Source organism: Typopeltis vanoorti, chromosome 25 (assembly GCF_054136105.1).
Source record: "Typopeltis vanoorti isolate ZY-2024b chromosome 25, IOZ_Tvanoo_1.0, whole genome shotgun sequence".
NCBI lineage: Eukaryota > Metazoa > Arthropoda > Arachnida > Uropygi > Thelyphonidae > Typopeltis > Typopeltis vanoorti.
Genome location: NC_143573.1, coordinates 50662320 through 50686111, shown reverse-complemented (window position 1 = coordinate 50686111; position 23792 = coordinate 50662320). Strand labels below are relative to the sequence as shown.

At 37.2% G+C, this 23792-nt stretch overlaps 1 protein-coding gene across 3 annotated transcripts in view; it reads right to left on the bottom strand.

Annotated features, from left to right (window-relative positions):
- The window catches only part of LOC150092739 (C2 domain-containing protein 5), a 615319-nt gene that overhangs the window by 273921 nt on the left and 317606 nt on the right, over positions 1-23792 (bottom strand). For all 3 annotated transcript variants that reach the window (XM_090414825.1, XM_090414826.1, XM_090414824.1), the window contains exon 17: positions 14053-14110. In XM_090414825.1, coding sequence (XP_090270951.1) covers positions 14053-14110 — 58 coding nt within the window. The remainder of the gene's footprint in view (positions 1-14052; positions 14111-23792) is intronic.

The following is a 23792-nucleotide window of genomic DNA, read 5'->3' as shown; positions in this document are numbered from 1 at the left end:
GTAAATTATGTTCAGATAATACCAACTAGTTTCATCAGTTCTTCATTGATAAAATGGATATATTGCACTAACCAATAGCCCACTTTTGTGTACATAATGTACAGAGAACAGGCAAGCATTATTGTAACTTTAGTGGCTCAAGATAAGTAACTAAGTTCTACTGTTTTTTATTAAGTAGTTTAAATTAGAAATGCTTATCACTGCCTCCTACAGATTCCTTGAGTTTTTCCTGATCTAATTTTAGATTTATAGGTAACTTTACTTATTTTCAATTCCATCTTATCCTATAACCTTCAGGATAACATACCTAGTCTAGCCATAAATACTATTACAACATGAACAACATATAAATCTTAATTTATCAGTAAATCACTTACAGCTTTCAGCACATACAAACCACGTGTATAACGTTCCGTGCTACATATAGCAGCACTTAAAGTTTGAAACGTCCCTATTTTGCCTACATGCATGCCCAAAGTCTGTGAGACCACATCCAATGGAAATGCTGCAACTGCTCACTCAAAATCCACCTTCAGGCTGGCAATTCTGGAATGCTATTTCTTGCAGGCTACTCTCTCAAGCTCCAACTACAATTTGAAGTCCAATGGATTTGGATTGGGACTTCCACTTCAGCTAATAAGATGGTGAATATGAATATGTGGTCAGGCACATTCACCACCAATCACTGTTGTATGTTCTTGCCTTGTGTGCAGGGCTGAGTCTTTTTGGAAGGTCTGCGGCTTACCATGAAACAAGATGTTGTTCATTTTCAATGGTGAAAATCTTCTCATCTTTGAAGTGGATATCTCTGTATCTGTTGTTTTCATGCTGCCAGAGAAGTGCCTTTGATTTTATCACCCTCTGACACATAAGTTGAGGTGTTAGGAAGTTTTCAGTAGAATAATGATAGGCTCTCATCACCAGGTCTACATGTGACATCATTCTCTGCAAAACGTTCATCTCTCACAACATCACTTTCTGCATTCTCACAGAATTATGGCAGAGGCATGCCTTAACAGCCCTCACTAGCTGTTGCATCCTAATGCAGCGTGGTCAAACTGTTCTTTGGCAGTCAGATATGTTTTCTGTATTATTATAGCAGTTAATAGTCTGATACACAAACATCCTACTCATCTCAAGTGTTTTTAGCATCTTGAAAATAACAGGTGGCTAGATTCCAACCTTGTGAAGTGTATTAGAGCTCCATGGTTCTCATAATCTCCCCATTGCATGTTAACCCATATAGCTAAACAACTCTCTCTCTCTCTCTCTCTCTAAATACATGAATGTTGCCTGTGCACAGCACCTAATGGAACTGAACTCATGCAATTCTGTGGACAGCATGGGGCTGTACAGAAGTTGCACCAGTATTTATGGCAAGAGTGTGTAATTGGCAAGACCCAACTTCTCCACTTGTAATAGGATTTAAGATTGTAAGTCTATTAGCTGAAAAATAAAAAAATAATAATAAGTAATGTAATAAATGCAAGACACCCTGTACATAATAAAGTATGGAAGTAGATCATGATTATTCTTGAGTGAGCAGAGAACAGTTGCAATATTTTTAAAATTGGCACAAATCTGAGGTATCTGTTAGTATATTCTAAGTTTCATAAAAGCACTTTGGAATGTGGATCTATAGCAAGAAAACATGCACTAGTTTGTTCCTTAATTATATTCAACAGAATGATCCATTTCTTCAGTACTTCACTAATCTATGCAACACACACAGACTGCAATAAGACATATCACTGAATTAACACCTGAATTCAATACAAATCAACAGGATCTAGTCAACTCTTTTGTACTAATATGTTTTATAAGTGAATTACAATGGGGCAAAAAAGTGAGACAGGTATTATGTTTTTTGCACTGATAAGTATGATTGTTTCATTTTGTTGTAATTTTATTTCATTGCAAACTGCAATTGGCTTCATTTACAAAAAATGGAGGATTCATCCATGGACTTTCCAGTCTTTTCTCCTTTAGTCAATTCTTGGAGAAAATGAGACAAAAGATACATTTCAACTATAAAAGCAAATTTCTAGCTCTGACACATAGAAAACATATCTATCATCTGGCATATAGGGAATGAAAAAAAAACCTACAAAAGTTTCTCAGTTTTGCCAATAACGAAAGACTTCACAACTGAAATGGAAACCCTCCATTTTTAGATATGCTCATAATTTAAATCCAAAAGGTATATAGTTTATTTAAAGAAAACACATAATATTCACTAATCACAAATATTTTGTTTTAGTTCATTGGTGTCAGCTGAAGAATAATGACAGCAATTTGAATGCAAAAGAATAGAAAATGAATGTATTACAACAGAATCCTCTAAACAGAGAGCCACATAAGTATCCAGGATAAACATTATTGAGATGTGTGTGTTTTTTTTTTAATTTTTTTTAAGTTATTAATACAAATGAGAATAACAATTTCCCAAAATAAGAACAGAAAGATAGTCATTAAGATTTAGGCTGATGGAGTAAAGCTTCAGCACTTTTTTTGGAATAAGCATTCAAATTTAACAGTACATAACTGGTGATTAGTTTACGGAATTAACAACGCATATAAAGTATATTAATTAAAGGTAACTTTAATGAATAACTTCTATATTTCGGCAAAGTCACATTGCCATCTTCAGGAACATAAAGATATGGTATGTGCACGCAGGCACTAACACAAAGCAAATGAGGAAGAAAGCAAGAAACTAATATTGTTCCTAAAGTCCTAATGGTGCCCTCTGGCGGGCTAATTTGGTAATCTTGGCAGTTGGGCTGAAGTTCTCATAATGTAAGTCTCCCAAATTTGGGGTAGTTTCATGCACCCAAATTTGTTGAGGTTAGGAATGTTTTTTAGAGCTGCTGAAGATTCTTTGAATAATCTTTCGTATTTAAACTTGCTGCGATGAATTATTTTTGTTTTCTTCCAACGAATTTTATGGTGGGTATCTAAGGCATGGTCTGCCAGCCCAGAGCGGCTGTACTGGTGGAACCGGATGTAGTCTTGGCGTTCTGAGATCCTGATATTTGTTGTTCTGCCTGTTTGGCCAAAGTAGGACAATTTGCAGCTGCAAGGGACCTGGTATACACCAGGTAGGTCTAGGGGAAGTGGTTGGTCTTTGGTAGAGCGGATAAGGGATGCCAACTTTTTATATGGTCTGTAACAGGAAGTAAGGTCATATTTTTTGAGGATATTGGTTATTTTCTCAGAGGTGCCCTGGATGTAGGGGATGGTGATAGAATTGGTGTAATCTTTATTGTGGAGGGGGGGTTGTGGTTTACTGGTTTTAGTATTTTTTGGATTTTTTTGGGGTTATAGCCATTGGCTAAGAAAGTGTTGAAGATGTGGTTTAGTTCAGTAGTTAGGGCCTTGTCATCTGAGCAGATTAATTTTCCCTGTTATATAGTGTTTTTATAACCCCATATTATTGTGAGGGGGGGGGGGGGGAACTGCTAGTGAATGTATCTGCCAGTATGGGTGGGTTTTCTGTGAACAGAGAAAACCAAAGATCCATCAAGCTGGCGGGTGATTAAAGTGTCTAGGAAGGGGAGGGTGTTGTTTTCCTCTATTTCTAAGGTGAACTGGACTCTGGGGTGTTGGTTGTTTAAGTGTGTTAGGAAGGAGTGGAGTGTGTCTGAGCCATGTGGCCAAATAGCAAACACATCATCCACATAACGAAGCCAAATAGTGGGTTTTTGTGGGGCAGAGTTTAAGGCTTTCTCTTCAAATGTCTCCATAAAGAAATTGGCCAAGGGTGGGGAAAGCGGTGAACCCATGGCTGTCCCCTCTATCTGTTTGTAGAACTTTCCTTGCCAAACAAAATAGCCTGAGTTCATTGTGAACTGAAATAGAGCTGAGATATCGGGAGGAAACTTGGCTTGGATGAGCTCTAGGGTTTCTTTGAGTGGGACATTAGTGAATAGGGAGGAGACGTCAAAACTGACCATTATGTCAGTGTGTTGGAGTGCGAGGTTTTCTATACTGGCTTTAAAGTGGGCTGAGTTTTTTTATGTGTGATGGTGTGTTGCCAGTGTAGTGTGTAAGCGTTTTGGCTAAATGTCTGGCTAATTTATATGTTGGGGAATCAATGCCATCCACTATGGGATGCAATGGCACATTTTGTTTATATATTTTTGGGAGTCCATATAATCGGGGGGGGGTCTAGAGTTATAAGGTTTTTGAGTGGGAGTTTGTTGGTGAGTGCTTCAGGCTTTAAAACTGCCGACGAGAGGTTGACTACAGTGTTGAGTGGTGGCTGTGGTAAGGAGGTAGAATTCTTTGTCAAGTTTTCATATTTTTTCAAGTGCCGACTTCGTATTTTCGTATTAACAGTACAGTTATACAAAAGGTTGGTATTATCTCATTGGATTCGGTGGCTGTTATTTTATTATATTTATTTATTTTATTTTTTCCCTATCTTTCCATTTAAACAAAATAAGACAAGCTACAAGAACAAACAGAACTTGCTAAGCACAAGATAGCAATGGTGACAGTTTGTCTTTTGATAAGATAAGAGAATTCAGATTTGATTGATGGGCTTGAAGGTGATGATGAGTTGAAATTTCTTAAAAATCTTTGCCATATATTCAGAAACACCTTTAATATAAGTTTCCTTGAAGGAAACTGTTGAAGGAAATTATTTTATATGCAATTCTTGAGTTGTAATCATTTATTAGGACCATTTTCTTCAACAGGAATCGAAAACCAAACCATAGTTTCCAAGTCCTGTGGAAGCAATATTTTAGAGGAGTAAATTTTATGTTCTCTACATAAGGATTTTATAATTTTGAGATGAATCATGAGAGATGTATGCAGATGAATAGGAATACAGCAACTTGTGAAAGTTTGTGATAGACAGAAGATTAAGGTGAATCATCAGATTTTCATGTAATGTCTATGCCTAAAAAAGACAGCTCTCCCAACAATTCTTTCTCTAAAGTAAATTTGATTCAGGGTAGTAAATTACTATTTTATGTAAGAAAACATCAAAAAAAAAAAAAAAAAAAAACAGCTCTGATTTGGTGATACTCCAAACAGCAAAAATGTTATCTACTAGTCTAGCCAATGAGAAGGTTCAGGGTCAAGAGTTAGGATTCTTTCTCCAATGCATTCCAAATAAAAATTAATCAAATTCAGTGATAGGGACAAGCCCATTGCATTTCATTTAACTTATTTGTAATATTTCTCTTTCCAGTTAAAATACCAGAAGTGATACTAAATTTCAACAAGTCTAAACTATTAGATGGAACTTCTTGTTTTTTTTTCTTCTTTTCAACATGATATTGACAACACTTAGTCATGGAATCCGATGGAATAATACCAAACTTTTGTGTAACTGTAATTTTAAATTTGAAAGTTTATTCAAAGAAGGTGCAGAAGACTTACTGCAATAACCTACCTTAAATTGAATGACCAACTTTCTATATATATATATATATATATGTATATTTTATATGTTATATTTTCTATATATATGTACATTTCTATATATATATATATATATATATATATATATACATACATCTGTACAAACACACACATCCCAATAGTGTTTTATCCTAGCTACTATGTAACTGCTTGTTTACAAGGATTCTATGTTAACACACACACACACATTTATCTTTGTATTCAAATTTATTATTGTCCTTCACCTCACACTAATAATGTTTAATGGTATATAAAATAAAATTTCTCTGATTAGTAAAATATTCTTCATTTTACTGTGGCATATGTGTTTTGTTTAAATATGAAAATCCCACAGGTGTCATTATACAAGGTTTCCTTTCAGTCAATAAGCTAAATCAGGTTGTACAATAATCGTACTTTGTTGATGAATCTTTTTTGCTTGACTGTAGATTCTACCTGAGACTAGAAACACTACCTAAGAAGTACTCCACACTATCCCACAACATGCTGTACAGCAGATGTAGGGTAGGTTAGAATATAATAGTTCTCAGGTAAAATTTCCAGTCTAAGTTAGAGTCTTCATTAAAGCAAATTGATTCACCACCCCAAATGTGGTTGCAACAGTTGCAGCTTGAAATGTCCATTTGCTCTCTGATCATTAACTATGTGTCATGGTGGATAGCTCCCTATATAATAAATGACCTATTTTCACCATCATCAATTTCCTGATATGTACCCCCAAGAGGGTGTTCAGGTTACTATAACAGCACTACATGATTAAGGTTACATTATTATTAATTTCCTATCAGCAATTTTCCTCAAAATCAGTCTATTACTTGTGAGCACTCCAACATTGTCATATCTAACTAACATTATGTGCTTCTGAGAACTTTGGACAGAATCAATCCACCTAGACCTTGGTCTTCCTCCAGGTCTCTTTCCTGCCATCTCAGCATCAAACACCAGTTTTGCTAATCTTTCATCATCCATTCTATTTAAGTGGCCATACCACCTTAGATTCTCTACTGACACATTCTTGAATGGTAATAATGTCAAAGTACCTTTCTAATATCTTCATTTTTAATATGATTCTGAAATTGATGCCATTGGTTAACTCTCATAATTTTTCTCAGAACTCTCATATCTATGGTCTCTAATCTTTGATCAAGTGCTTTATTTCTAACCCAACTCTCAAATCCATAGCTTAAAACAGGATTGAACACCGTCTTGTATACAACTAGTTTAGTGCTTTGCTTAATTTCTCTCTTATTCCATATAAATTTATTCATCTGGCTATAAACCATACCAGAAATGCTAATTCTGTTGTCTATTTCCAGATTTAACCTGCCATCTTCACTAAAAACTATGCCTAAATAGATGACATATTTTATTTATTCTATAGGATCTCTATACAGCTGAAGTTTTCTATGTTCCTGCCTATTTTCATAGTTTTGGTCTTTTTATTTCCGATTTTCATGCCAAATCTGTTACAGCTGTTATTCAATTTAGTGAGAGAATTCTGCAGACTTGCACTAGATACGTTTAGGAGTACAACATCATCTGCATTAAAAAGAGTTAAGCTTGACATATCCAATTCTAATATCAGGCTTACCTAAAATTCATACACACACACACACACAAAAAAAAAAAAATGTACCATTACGTCCTATTATGAATGCCACTGATTCAAATTAACATAAAAATTAACCAAACATTTAGCTAAAGTGCTCTCCCAATATACTGGCAACATATAAAAAACTCAGCCCACTTTAAAGAACCCAACATGGAAAACCTGATGTTTCAATACACCAACATAGTGGCCAGTTTTGATTTCTCCTCTTTATTCACCAATGTCACACTTAGAGACTTAGACCTCATTCAAGCTGAATTTCTTCCTGATATCAAAGTCCTGTTTAAGTCTGCTATGAACTCTGGCTATTTTATTTGGAAAGGAAAATACTACAAACAAGTTGAGGATAGGCTCTCTGCTCCCCCCCCCAGCTAACGATTTTATGGAACCCTTGAAAAAGCTTTGAATTCTGTTCTTGGCTGAATCGTGTGACATTTTTCCCATTTGTCAACCTGCCAGGATCCAGTTCACCTTAGAAAAGGAAAACAACAACAGCCTCTTCTTCCTCGATACTTTGATTACATGTCAGCCTAATGGATCCCTGGCATTTTCTGTCTACAGGAAACACATACACAATGGCAGATACATTCACCAAGAGTCAAATCAGCTAATTTCCCCTCCTAGCAATATGGAATTGTAAAAACTCTATATAACAGGGCAAAATTAATCAGTTCTGATAGCACTGTCCTCACCATTGAACTTGACCACATTCTCAACACTTCTTAGCCAATAGCTATAATCCTCAACAAATTCAAAAAATAATACCCCTCCCTTCCAGAACAAACCACATCAAATCTATCATCATTTCATATATCTGGGGTATATCAGAAAAAATAATAAAAATACCAAACAAATACAATATCACAACCACTTGCAGACCATATAAGAAATTGGCATCCTTATCGACTCCACCAAAGACCAGCCAGAAACTCTAGACCTGCCAGGTGGGTTCCTTTCAGTTGCAAATTGTTTTATTATAGCCAAACAGGCTGGACAGTCATTTGAATTGCTAAAGAAAGGACGACATCTGGTTTCACCACTACAGCCACTTAGGACTTGCTCATCATGCTTTGGACAACCACCATAAGACAAGCTTGAAGTAGGCCACTTTACTGCACTATAGCAAAAATATGTACAAGAGATTATTCCTAGAATATGCTTCAGTTTTAAGAAACCACTCAAATCTTGACAAGGTTCAGGTGGTTTAAGGCTGCTGGAGATAAGGGTGGGTTCTTAAGGATGTTGTTTCATACATGAATGAAACTGCTCTAAATTTGAGACACACTCATCCTCTGAACTTCGGCCTGACAACCCAAAACACCCATTTTGGCCCACTAGGAGGTACAATTTAGACTTTAGGCTGAACTTGGGTTGCCATATTTAAGCCTAATTTACCCATTGTTAGTGTCTGCATGTACAAATCATACTATACTATGTTCCTTGATGATGATGACAACAATCTAGCTCAAATGAAATATTGAAAATATTAATGAAATTTATTATAATTAATCAATCTAATGATGAACAAACACTTTATATGATTTACTGATATGAAAAGAAGTAAACCTGACAATCAATATTTTAATGGGACGGCAACGGATTTATCCATGGCTGTCCCATCTAGTTGCTTGTATGTTTTTTCCTTGTGAAATAACCAGCATGTACTGCAAATTTGAATAGTTTGAATACATTTGTGGGACTCTGACAAATCAACAGTCTCAGTTAATAGCACGTTAGTAAATAGTGAAGTAATATCAAAGATACCATTATGTCTGAACTTTTCAGAGCATAGTTATTTAATATATTTTTTAAGTGAACAGAATTTTTACAAAGGAGGAAGAAATATCCTAAGTGGAGGCTAGTGATTTAGGTAAATGTTTAGCAAGTTTGTATGTAGCACTCTTTATACTATCAACAACTGGGGTATTGGTTTATCTTCACTGTGAATTTTTGGTGATCTATATATTCTGGGTGGCTTTACATGAAAAGGCTTGAGTTTGTTAACAGTTTCTCTGGACTAAAAAGTGACCTTTTTCATTAATTTACAAACTTTATCAAAATGTGGATAAACTTGATCAGTTTATCAAATATATGGACTACTCCAAGGAGTCCTTAGACTCACTGGGGGGGAGACCTAAACATCATGTCAAGAACTATCCAACATTTGCACAGTATCTATCATACTTTGCTTTGAGCTCATTCACAGTCATGGCACCCACAACAGACTCTAGCAACCTATTCCACTCATTCACTACTCTCCAAGAAAAAATCTAGTTCTAACACCTTGCTAACTACACTGTTAATCAGTTTCCATGGATGGGCCCCCTAGTTCTCCCATCACCAGAGTGTTTTGAAAAATTTCCTCTGAATTTATCTTGTAAAAACCTCTCAGTAATTTGTAAGTCTCAGTCATGTCAATCCTTTTCCACCTATCAACCAGTTTCTGTAGCCCACAAATCTTCAACCTGCTCCTGTAAGGTTCATTCCATAGGCCTGCTACCATCTTGGTCACACACCTCTGGTTCCTCTCCAACCCCTCCTCATCACGAAGAAACCCTGGCACCCAGATCTACCTGCAGTAGTCAAGATGAGATCTTATCAAGGCTCAATAAAGAGGAACAACAACAACCTGCTTGTCTCTGCTCGTCAAAGTATTCTTCAGTAACAAAGTAATCTGATGAGCTGCTTTAGCCAACTTTTGCTATGTGTTAATTCCCTGTCCAATAACACTCTCAAGTCTTTGGCTTCGTCAATTTCCTGGAGTACAGTTCCAACAATGTGGTATACAGCTGGTAATCTTTTCACCCTGAAATGCATAACCTTAGACTTTGCCACATTAAGCTGTTATCCATTCTCTTTTGACCAGTCTGCTAATCTATCCAAATCATCCTGCAAAATTTTGTCATAATATGTATTAATAATTGCTCTCCCAACTTTGTTTCATTGGCAAATAACTGAACAGTTCCTCTCAGATTCTTTCCTATATTGATAATGTACAAATTAAACAGTGGCAGTCCGAGAACAGAACCCTATGGCACATCACTAGTCACAGGCCATCTTTTGGACTCTACTCCTGAATAAACTACTCTCCCCATCAACCAACCTCCTATCCACTTCACCAAACCTACATCCATCCTCATGTGCTGCAGTTGACTGATTAGAATTCTGTGTTGTATCCTGTCAAAGGCTTTTGCAAAGTCCAGCAGTATCACTGTAAACCCATTACCTTTATCCAACAGCTGTTACTGTATTATAAAATGTGAGCAAGTTACTGAGGCATGACCTACCTCAGTAACTTGTACTTTGTCCAATACTTTGACAACTTATGATATGCCGATCGGTCAGTAATTTGCCACATCAATCTTGGAGCCTCCTTTATGCAATGGAACCATTATCCCATAAATTAAAGATACCAAGAAATTATATACTTGGTTTAATCCTTTATCCAAGTGTAAGCAAACAAACTTTGCAACTGAAGTATTTTCAGGACTAGAGCAACTCGTGGTAAAGGTGGTATGACGTCACATCACCTGCATTAGTATCCCATTATGCAAAACACATCTCCTTGCAGACATGTATAATGCTATGTATTATGAGAAGGGTCACTACCCAGACCGGTTTCGACCTTTACTGAGGCCTCATCAGTGGGAGCCAGATCCAGAGGATACCAAGGTTGAAGTAATGCAGAAGTCATATTTTCATATACACGTTGCCAAAAAGTGTCATACCTTATTATTAAAATACTCTGGATTAAAGATAGTTAGTTGCTGAAAGTTTTATCACTGGTTATACTATAAATTAAAAATACCAAGAAATTATATACTTGGTTTAATCCTTCAATCCAAGTGTAAGCAAACAAATTTGTGCCTGAAGCATTTTCAGGACTAGGGCAACTCGTGGTAAAGGTGGTATGACTTCACATCACCTGCTACCTTGGTATCACCTCTGGGTCTGGCTCCCACTGATAAGACTTCAATAAAGGTGCAAACTTTGTTTGCTTACTAGATAAAGGATTAAACCATGTATATAATTTCTTGATATCTTTAATTTATAGTATAACCAAGTGGTAAAACTTTCAATAAAGAACTATTATCCCCTCTTTCTACCCTCTTGGGACTAACCCAGAACTGAGACTTAGATTAAACAGTATGGCCAAGGGTGCTAACAATTCCCTCACAGCTTGATGTAAAACTTGAGCTGGTATACCATCCAATAACACAGCTGTATTCACATTAAGTTTCTGTAATATGCTATTCACCTCCATTTCATTTACCTCAGTTCCAATATAAGCCTCTCTCTCATTCCACACATCCATAAACTCCACACCACTCCTCCTGCATAACCTATGCATTGAGTCATTCACTATTATGGTCGATTTTCTCAGCTCTACTCTATCATACCACAGCAAGAGCCTCACTATCTTAACTCTCTCACTTTTTTCTTTTGCTACTTTCAGTAATTCTTTCATGTCTTCTCTCATGCCATACTTTTCTCCTTTCAAATCATTCATTCCAGCCAATACAATCATCTCTTTCACCTTACCCTTTTGTGCTCTAATAGCCTCAATAACATCATTAATTTTCGCACCTGGAAAGCATGATTCTGTCAATCTCTCGTCAATCACACCTCTTATGATTGAATTGCCATACGAGACTCATGTGAATTAGGATTTTAGTTCTGTGTGTTGTCCATTACAATTTTAAACTGCTCCCACTAGTTAGTAACTAATTGTTGCTGTCTGCATACTGTGATAAAATGTTTGTGCTCTGAAGATGCTGGGTATTGATGATGAAGATACTGACATTGTCAGTATCCAGGAATGCGTTAGCAGAGCTAATCTCAGATGGTATGGTCACTTAAATAGAATGGGAGAGGAAAGATTAGCAAAACAAGTGTTCTCTGCCAGGTTGGCAGGAAAACGACCCAGAGGAAGACCAAGATATAGGTGGATTGATACGGTACAAAGTGCCTTAGACGATAGAAATATAAGATCTGATAATGTTGGAGTCTTGACAAGTAACAGACTGATTTGGAGGAAAATTGTAGATAGGAAGTTAGTAATGATGTAATTTTTTCATGTAGTACTGTCATATCCTGTACACCCCTTGAGGGTACATGGCAGGAATTTGATGATGATGATGATGATGAGATGCTGGGTATAAAACCAGCAAACTATCGGCAATTAAGTAAATAAACATTTCACTTATTTTCTTACTGGTGTCTTCTGTTGTGAATTTAACTGTTATTTTTTTTAAAAAAAATTCCAGTTCCAGTCATCATTAAAGGATGGACATATCATATGAGGGTAAATTTAACTAAAATTTTACATAAATTAATGTAGTTATGTTTGTTGAGTTATGTTTAGGAGTGTGTTTTATTGCTGACTATTAGATCAGACTACTTTACACATCCCTTTGTGAAGGGATGTGTAAAGTAGTCTGCCTTAATGATGATAGTGAATATTTTTCTTGTGTTTTTTAAGTCATATGTTAAAAGATTCGTCTTTTAACATCATTCATCTCTTCAGATTCATCATCTAGGCAATAACATAGAGATATGTACTATATCTCTATGTTATAGAGATATAGTACATATCTCTATATATCCCTATTTCATTCGGGAACAAGAAATCCCCAGGAATAAATAAAATTACTGCAGAGTTACTGAAAGCAGGTGAGAAGAAACTAAAATATAAAATATATGAATTCATTTTAATCACATGGAGCAAAGAGAAAATGCCAAAAGCACGGAGAAAGAATCTGATCTGCCCAATAACAAAAATGACAAAACAGTTTGCAGAAATTATAGAGGCGCTTCTCTGTTAAGTATATTTAATTCTATTTTGAAGAGCAGATTAAACCCACTTATAGAGAAGATAATGTTCTTGAAACATGCTCTACCAAGCATGTTTCAAGAAAGGCAAAAACAATTATTAGAGAAATTTGGGAAATTTGATATGAATATTCATCAGATTTTTACTGATTTCCAACAAGCATATGGCAGTATTAATACAGAAAAAATTATATGAGCTTATGGTACACTTTTGGAATACCAGATAAGCTAGTAAGATTTACAAGATTAATAATGAAAAATTCATAAGCACAGGTTAAAATACAAAACGATGTAACAGATTCCTTTCAAATAACTTTAAGAATTAAAACAAGGAGATAGTCTAGTTATCTCCTTTTTTAAGCTAAGTTAAAAGTATACTTTTAACTTAGTTTTGGAATATATTATCCAATCATTGCCAGTAGATAGTAAAAACACTCGAATAAACAAATCAGTGCAGACTGCAGCATTTGCAGATGATTAACATCATGTCAAGAACCAAAGAGAAAATGAAAGAAACATATTTGATATCAGAAATATCAGCATATTATATAGGGCTAAAAATAATCAACAAAAAAAAAAATAAAATAATGATTAATACCAGGCAGAATCAGTTAACTGATACTAACCCATTTACAATTACAGCTTTCATCTTCAGTTCACTCCTGTCATACCAAGGCAACAGAGACTTGCAAATTTTACTCTTTTGTGCTTCTTTTTTTACTTCACTTAAATCTTTATATGTTTTCTCTCTCTCTTTCTCATACAACTTTTCTCCTTTCAAATCATTCATCTGACAAACACAAGATTTACAACTCACTTGTTCTACTTCCTTACATACTGCTTCAGTGATGTCACAAATCATGGCCAGGAAAAAAATTTCACTGCTCAATTATCTAGAACACCTCTGATCATGGAACTGCAACTTATCATATCTGTTTTGTCTGTCTCTGCTTTCTTGATCCCTTCTTTACATCTTTGCAAGTTTTGTCCTGCATTCTATACTTCCATTTTTGTTCCCATTCTGCTCAGAATGCTCTCATTGCACCCTCATTTGTATTTCTGCTCCCAATCAACATTTCACATTCCTCAATCTTCCAAAATCTAAATATAAAACACAGTTAATTGAATAAACTGTATTTCAATCATGAATTAACAAAAGTCTGAAAAATACTTACATCACTTATTTCTTTCGCATTCTGTTCACCCTTCCCATCTTTTTTTAAACGACACACTCTAATATATAAAAATAAAAATGTATACATATTTAGATTATCATATAAATGATTTTTACTGCTATGTTCAAATTTAAGAACACATTAAGAATCCATGCAGAAAAAAAATTATATAAAGAATTGTAAATAAAGGAAAAAATAAAAATCTGATCTTTGATATTTCTTTAATGGCAGCATACCCTGCTATTCATTAATTTAAAATTAATGTTACTGATTAATTTATATCATGTTTTGCTAACTGCAACTACTGCACAATTTTTATGTCATTTCTACTTAGATTCGACAATAAATTCTCTGCATTATCTGCTTGACTATGAAACATTTAAATTGCAGTTAGTGGATTATTAACTTTTGCATATCACACCAATTCTGGGTAGAAATATGCATTCTGTATAGATGCAACTAGCATCTATATAGAACATCCATAATAAGTTTGTTTAGTTCACATAATAAATATTCCTGTTTAGCATTCCTGTCTTTGTTACAATATAAGAAGTATGGTAGTTATTTGTTTTGCTTAATGAACAATTATAACCATCCAGCTTGTTCTGGCCAACCAGACTGCATGTGTGGCTAGAAACAAGACAGTGGTGGTATCTTATGGGGATTGTTCTCATGGACAGTGCATTGTTCTCACATGAAATAAATGGTATTTTTGTACAGATGCATCATAGAATAGTTTAAAAACAATACTTCTATAATAACAATAAATCTCTCTCTCTCTCTCTCTCTATTCCAGTAGCATATGCTATCCATATAAAGGAATCCCATAAAGATTTAGGTTTGTTTCTTAAACTTTAATCATGATAAATACCTCCAGACAATTGTTGTCAATAGAAGAAGAGGATAAAAGCAAAATCAGAGGATTTTCAACTTCCAAATATAAAGGTAAGAACCACTAATTAGTCAAACTAAACTGAGTCATGTAGAAAGTTTTTCACTTGGTTATAAATTTTGACTAGTTTAATTATAAACTTGCCTTTATCCATGTGTAAGCAAAGAAAGTTTGTGCAAGAATTATCTTCATGACTAGGCAACCTGACAAAGAGGCTAATGGCTTCACATCAACTGCTTAGTATTCCACAATGCAAAGCACATCACCTTTCGGGCATGGGAAGGTGATGCATTATGCATATGATCTTATCCTTATTCCAAAATGCTATCTCCTCAATCCAATCTATACCACCATAATTAAAATCACCCATAATAATTACTCTTCCTTTGTTCACTAATCCAAGTTGTTTATACATTTCTTCATCACCACCTTCCACATTCCCAGGCCTATAGCAACATCCAACTAAATATGTCTTCCTCTCAACCTCCACGTTACACCACACTGCCTCATAACCATTGCCACTATTTCCTCCTTTCACGTCTACCTTATGTGGACTTAATTCCTCCTCCCTTCTTGCCCTTTCTATTCTCGCAAAAAATACTGTACCCTTCCTTACAAGATAGGATGCGTGAGGAGTATCTGCCTGGAGGAATGACAGAAAGTGTGGCTATGGCAATTAAGAGGGGTGAAAGGGTGGATGAGATGATTGTGATGGTAGGAACGAACGACTTGAGAGGCAATGTAAATTGGGCGGCAAGAGATACGAGATTCTTGTTTGAGGTGGTACAAAAGAAAACACAGAGAGGAAAGATAGCGTGCGGGTTGCTTAGGTATGATAGTGATGAGCTAAGCAGAAGAGCAGTAATATTAAATAACATACTAGAAAGAATGTGTCAGAAGATTGGAATATGTGGATGCTTGGAGGGCATTTGAGGACAGAAAGGAATTGAATGCAAGAGACCACTTGCATTTAAATGAGGAAGGACGCAGGCATCTGGAGAGATTGCTGTTCTGAATGAGTCAGTATGTCAATGCAGGGGAAACTAGAATACGCAGGGTGGATGGTAGCAGGGGTGGCGTCTTGTGGGAATGGGTATTTGGGAGAAGAGGGACGACATCAGGTAACACTCAGCCCAGTGGAGTCTGGAGGGAATAATGCTAGGTAAACAAACAGTGGCATTTTTATGCTTTATACTAATGCCAGGAGTATCCAAAATAAAGGAGAAGAATTGGTGGTGATGATAACATCAGCCTGGCCAAAGATTATTGGGATCACTGAGACATGGTTGACAAAAAAGGATATAATAACAGCAATAGAAGTAGCAGGCTACAGCATTTTTCGGCAGGATAGGAAGGGAAAGCATGGCGGTGGAGTACTGCTTATGATAAGTGATGACTTATGTCCTCTAAGAGCGGAGACTTTGGAAGGCAGCGACACTAATGATTTTGAAAGCATATGGTGTGAGGTAGAGGTGGGAAAGAGAGCATATTTAGTGGGGTGTTGCAACAAACCAAGGAGCACAGAGGGTGGGGACCAGGAGATGTTTAGACAGATCAGCTTGACAAGTGCAAGAAGAATGATTGTTATGGGAGATTTTAACTACAGCAGTATAAATTGGGGAGAGGAAGATGCATGTAGCAATAAGGGAATGGAATTTCTAGAATTCTTGAGAGACAAATGTCTTAGGTAACATGTAATAGAGGGAACAAGAGGTTCAAGAATTTTGGATTTGGTCATAGCATCAGAAAAGTTGATAATAACTGAGATGACATCCTACCACCAGTTGGAGAGAGTGACCATGTGGTTTTGACTTGGAAGATGAATAGACATGCAGGAGTATCAAAGAGACGGGAATGTATGTGAAATTATAAGGCAGGTGATTATAATGGTCTTAGATATCAACTTGGGGAAGTTTGATAGAGGGAGGAATTGGAAGGCCAGGATATCATTAGTGCTTGAGAAATTGTGAAGGAATATTTGTTAGCAGCAATAGTAAGCTGTATTCCACGAGTAAAAGAAGAGGACACAATTTGGTGTAAAGTGGGTGACAAACAATATTAAACAGGAACTGCAAGTGAAAAAGAGGCTACGGAAGAGATATAAGGAGACAGGTGAAGAGCAGATGCATGAAGAATATAAGACACAGGCCAGGAGAGTGACTGGTATGGCAAAACTGGAATATGAGAAGAGACTGGCCCAAAGATCCAAAGAAAATATTAGGGAATTTTTTAGCTATGTGGCCGGTAGAAGGAGAAATGAATGTGGAAGAATAACATTGTGGGATAGAAATGGGAATAGAGTGATTGATGCAGAGGACATAGTGAAATTGTTCAATGAATACTTTATTGGAGTATTTCATCCTGGAGGAGTAAATTTTAATACTAGAGAGATAGGCAGGTTCGAGGTTTAGAGGTGCAGGAGGAGTGAGTACGTGTTCCAAATACTGAGTACTCTGGATGTCAGTAAAGCTGTGGAACTGGATGGTATTTCACCACGAGTTTTGAGAGAATGTATTAAGGAACTGACAGCTCCATTAACTTGGCTTTTCAATGAAAGTCTGGCTACAGGAAAGGTGCCCAGGGAATGGATGGAAGGTAAGATAGTGCCATTGCATAAGGGCAGTAGCAGACTGGAAGTGTCTAATTATAGGCCAGTTTGTGTGTCATCAATAGTTAAAATCTTGAAAAAATTAATGAGAGACCATATACAGCATTGGGCAAATGAGGGTAATGTTATCTGTGAGAGTCAACATGGATCTGTTAAGGGGCACTCTTGTTTTAGTAATATGCTAGCCTTTTATAATAAAGTTATAAGAGCAGTAAATGAGGGAAAGGCATATACTGCCATTTTCTTGGATTCAGCAAAGGCATTCGACAGGGTGCCACATGATAAGCTGATATTTAAGTTGCAGCACATGGGTTTGGATGTCGGGTTGGTCAACTGGATTCGGGATTGGCTGTCCGATAGGTATCAAAGAGTTGTGTATGGTGGGGCAGTGTCAAGGAGGCAGGAGGTTACAAGTGGGGTCCCACAGGGCTCAGTACTGGGAACTATATTGTTTAATCTTTATATCATTGACATTGTCAGTGGATTGCAGGGGGAGGAGGATATTCGTTGTTTGCAGATGATGTGAAGGTGAAGCTGGGAAAGGTTATTAGTAATAGTGCAGATGTGGTAGCCCTGCAAGAGGATTTGAATAAGCTAGACAGATGGGCAAATGAATGGGGTTGTCAGTTTAATGCAGCAAAATGTGAGGTCTTGAGGTTTGGGACACATCGATGGGATATTGCATACTCTATGGGAGGAGTTAAATTAGAGGAAGAAGGGGAAACAAGAGATCTGGGGTTGATGATTGACATAAACCTGAAATTCAAGAAGTATACTGCCAAGGTGGTGAAGGTAACCCAGAGGATTGCTGTAATACTGAGAAGGACGCTGACCTGCAGAGATAAAAGCGTTATCATTCCGTTGTATAAGACCCTGATCAGACCACGCTTAGACTATTGTTCTCAGATTTGGTCCCCAGGATTTGAAGGGGATAAATTAACTGTCAAAAGGGTACAGAGGTGGATAACAAAGATGGTTTCAGGATTGTACAATGTTAGTTATGAGGATTGGATGAGGAATGTGGACTGCAGAGTTTGGTAGATAGAAGGAGAGGTGATATGATTGAGACTTTTAAACTGTTGAGAGGTGGTTACAGGGTTGACAATGGGGAATTCTTTCGCTTGGTTGAACAGCAGGAAGGAGTGATGACAAGGGCCATCCATGGAAGTTATAAAAGGAAGCTGTGAGCAAGAGGGTGAGGAGTAGTTTCTTTGCATTGAGGGTGGTTGAACCGTGGAATGCATTGCCTGATAGAGTGGTGAGAGCGAGAACGGTCAATGAGTTTAAGGAGTGGTTTGATAGACTTTGTGTTTCCTCGGAGGTACCTCCTGAAAGGAGTCTTGATAGACTTTGTGTTTCCTAAGAAGGACTTCTCGCAATGAGTCTTTTGACTCCATGAAGGACTGAATAATAATAATAATAATAATATCCAAGCCATGTGTTGTTTGTTTAAGGAGTGGTATGATAGACTTTGTGTTTCCTCGGAGGTACCTCCCGAAAGGAGTCTTGATAGACTTTGTGTTTCCTAGGAAGGACTTCCCGCAATGAGTCTTTTGACTCCATGAAGGACTGAATAATAATAATAATAATAATATCCAAGCCATGTGTTGTTTGTGATTTCCCCACTACACCTACCCAATCACCTTTATCATCACTGCTTACCACATGCATCTGCTCAGTCTGAACTTCTCCACCCACATCGCAATATACTCCATTTTCATACACACATTCGCTGCCACTTTCAACATCCACTCTCCCTATGCCATGTCTCCCTGTCCACCCGAGCTTTCCCCATTTCCTCTTGTATTTGCTCTTCCTCTCTCACACACTACTAGTGTTTCCACTGCCAAGCACTTCTGTCTCTTCAGTACCATTCTCCTGATTTTTCCAGTCATCTCTTTCTTCTGATCTCTGGCACGCATCACACACTACTTCCACGCACCATACTTTCATCCAGCAACACTCACTCCAAAGCCATTTAAATGTAACCATCATATAATTTCATTCTTCCCTCAAACACATGCTATACATCCACAAACTCCACTCCCTTCTCCTCAGACAGCTCCGCTAGCATACCATTCATGATTTTAGCTCTCCATCACAACTCATCATCATGATACCGAATATCCTTCTTATGTCCACTTAGATCATTCGTCCCTACAATCATAACTAACTCTCTTGTTCGTTTCTTCCTCATGTCCAACACCTTAATTATTGTACTCATTCTTCCACCCGGATAGCAGACCTTATGGATTCTGTCAGTAATTAGCCCTCTAATTATAAAGGCTCCATATATTGCTATCCTGGAATCACTCGTCACTTCTTTTACTCTTTTTTCTTTCATTCTGTTCTCTTGCCTCTTGCACACTTTCATTAGTTTCCACTAGACGTCTAACATCACTCCACACATTTTTCGTTTCCAATAACTGTTTCATTAAAACTTGAATTCCGACAATTTCACTCTCTATCTTACTATCTCTTGTTCTGCTGCACTTTACTTCCATTTCCTCATTCATACTTCTCTCTCTTATAACTAACTTTCACTTCTACATCTTTGCATTTTTTTACTCCCTCAGTTTCTCGTTTCATTTCCGTTTTTCACGACTTTTTGTAACTTTTGCTTCTACACCCTTGCATTCTTTCACTCCTTAGTAAAAGGAAAATGAATTTCTTGAGTTCTTGAGAGATAACTATCTCAGGCAGCATGTAAAGAAGGACATGTGAGGATCAAGAGTTCTAGATCTCATCATTTCATTAGAGGATGTAATTGTTAGAGGGGTTTCACACTTTCCTCCAGTTGGTGAAAGTGATCATGAAGTAATCACCTGTGTTGCTGCTAGTCATATGCAGACTTTTGTGAGGAAAGGATATATGTGGAATTATAAGGCTGGTGATTATGACAAGCTTAGGAGACAGCTTGGAGCTATAACATGGAATGAGAAGTTGAGTGGTAAGAAAATAAATGCTGCATGGGAACTGACAAAGAAATACATAACAGAATCAATGTGCGAATGTATTCCAAAGGCCAAAAGGCTGAATAAGGTAGGTCTGAAATGGATGAATGGGGAGCTAGCATAAAATCTGGAAAAAGAAAGTACTTTGGAGAAAGTACAAGATGAATAATGGTAATAAACAGTCACATGAAAAGTATAAAGAACAAGCCAGGAGAGTGACTCAGTTGGTAAGGAAAGGTTGGTCGATTGGTAGAGCCTCTGCTACTAATGGCTCAGTTAAGTAAGTTTGAGCGCGGTTCGTAGTTGGAAGGGGGAACCAATCGTTCGATGCTGTTGGCACACTCTCCCTCGATGAGTCTTTGGATTCCCCGGAGATGTCAAATAATAATAATATGAGCAGAAATTGGCAAATCAGGCAGAGAAAAACCCTAAAGAGAGTTTTTTTTTTAGATATGTGGCAAGTAGAAGGAAGAATGATCATGGTAAGATGAAGTTAGGGGATGAAAGTGGTAGAATGGTAACTGCTACGGATGTTGAGGTATTAAGTGATCAATTTATAAGGGTGTTTCATCCTGATCAGGATGGAATGAATCATGAGGAAATTAAGTGTAGAGAATATAGGAGGGGATGGCTTAATTGTGAGTGAGCAGGAGGGGTTTGTGGAAATAAATAACCTTGATGTCAATAAGGCAACAGGATTTGATGACATATCACCATGCACCTTAAGGGAATGTTCCAGGGTATTGGCAGTAGCATTGGCATGCCTGTTTAATAAGTCTTACAACAGCTCAGGTTCCAAGGGAGTGGAAGGAGGGTAAATTTGTTCTACTGCATATAGGTGGTGATAAAGCTGCAGCTTCAAATTATAGGCTGGTCTGTATATCTGGAGTTGTGGTGAAGATCCTGGAGGGATTGGTGAGAAGTAGGATACAGAAATGGGTTGATAACAGCAGTATTCTCTGTGGTTATCAGCAGGGTTTTGTTAAGGGAAGATCATGTTTCACTAACTTTCACCAAAGTGACAAATACCTTAGACAGGGGAGATGCATATACAGTAGTGTATTTAGATTTTGCAAAGGCTTTTTGATAGACTGCCACAACAAACTCTTAAATAAATTGACACAGATGGGACTGGATAACAGCCTTCTGTGTTGGATCAGTGACTGGCTGTCAGATAGGTATCAGAAAGTTGTGTATAGGGTGTGGTATCCCAAAAGAGAAAGATCACTAGGTGTGCCGCAGGGGATCAGTTTTGGGGCCATTGTTGTTCAATTTGTATGTTAATGATATTGGGTTGGGTTTAACTAGTGATATCCAGCTGTTTGCAGATGATGCAAAACTGGGGAGAGCAATGCACAGTCAGGATAATGTTATTGCCTTACAAGAGGACTTGAATAGATTGCATGAATGGGCAGGTAAGTGGACCTATCAGTTCAATGTTGCAAAGTGTAAGGTTTTGAGATTTGGTAAGCAAAAGGATGCAAAGTACACATTTGATGGGGAAACTTTAATGGAAGTAGAGGAAATGAAAGATTTAGGAGTTATGGTGGACAAGGACCTGAAATTCAGAGGCCACATTGCACAAGTTGTGAAGACATCACATCTGATAATGGCAATGATGCCGACGACCCTGACATGCAGAAATAGAGAGGTTATGATTCCATTGTATAAGGCCTGGATCAGGCCTCATATGGATTATTGTGCACAGACTTAATCGCTGGGTTTTCATTGTGACAAGGATATGTTGGAAAGAGTCCAGAGAAGATTCACAAAGGTAGTCAATGGTCTTTGGAATGTGGAGTATGAGGACAGATTGAGAGAATGTAAGTTGTGGAGCCTTGTGAATCGAAGGAAGGGGGGGGGGGTATGATTGAGACATATAAGCTAGTCTGGGGTTGTTATTGGGTCGACATGGAAGAGATTTTTCATAGAATGAGAGAGGGGGGAGTAGAAAAAGTGGCCATTGCATTGCTGGAAACTGTATAAGGAGGGTGTGAACAGATGAGTGAGGAGTAGGTTCTTTGCATAGAGAGTGGTTGGTGAGTGGAATGCATTGCCTGAGTGTGTTGTGGGCACACTGAATCAGTTTAAAGCATGGTTGGATGAGCATTGTATGTATCTCCCACGAGGAGTCTCTGACTACATGGAGGTCAAATGTTAATAATAATCATATGGTTTCAACCTTTAATGAAGTCTCATCAGGGGAAGCCAGACCCAGAAAAGACACCAAGAATGAAGTAATGCAGAAGTCATATTTTCCATATACAAGAAGTGAAAGGGTGTAACATTTTATTATTAAAATACTCTGGATTAGAGCAAGTTGTTGAAAAAAAACTTTCAATAGTTATGAAGATACCTCACATGGAAACTTAGTTTCCTTACGCTTGTTTAAAGGAGTAAAGAATATAATTTCTTAACAAGTTTAATTTAATAAATATAGTGATCTTATTTAAGATTATGTTTGTCAAAAAAACCCTAGCAGAAATCAGTGTTTAAGAGCTTGTTGAAGGTGGGCAGGAGAATTCTCCTCGGTCACTGATTTGAAAACATAGGGTACTTGCTGTCTTGGGCAAAGAAATGGTTCTCATCTGAGAATATGACCTCCTTCCACTTCCCAATAGTCCAATCTTTGCACACTTTCACCCACTGGAGCCTCTTTTTTAGCATGGCTTTGTCAACAGTTGTTTCTTTTTTTGGTCTTTGGGCAGTCCTTCCTGCTTCCAACAATATTCAATGGACTGTCATGTCAGAAACATTAATCTCACTAGCTGCCAAGTCTATTTAAGTCTACAGCAGATAACCTTGGATTCATTTTGCTTTTCCTAACTAGTAAATAATCTTGAGTGAGTGAGTAAGTTTTCATTTTTTTGCCCATATTTTACTTTTATATCAGGAGAAAAGGTACCTAACTGTGTGGAAACGCTTATGTGTTCGTCGCACATGTTGATTGGATTTTAACGGTATAGATGCGAACACTGAACATGCTGGACCATGCCTTACTTCATGTAATATACATCTGTTATATTATCTGTAGACTGGTCCCTCCCCTTTTTTTCTTTCCTTCTTTCTTTTCTTCTTGCTACCTTCCCCCCAATGCTATTAGAGTATTCGAGGGCTAGGGGTGAATCTTTCCTATTTTGCTATTTCATCTTATGTGGAAAGGGCCTCTGCAACCCTACTATTTTCTTCTTGCAGTGACTTCACTCCAAAATGCTACTATGATTGTGCCTAATAATGCTTCTCGTGCTGCATCGGCTGTCGCGCAGAATAATCAGAGCCGCGTTCA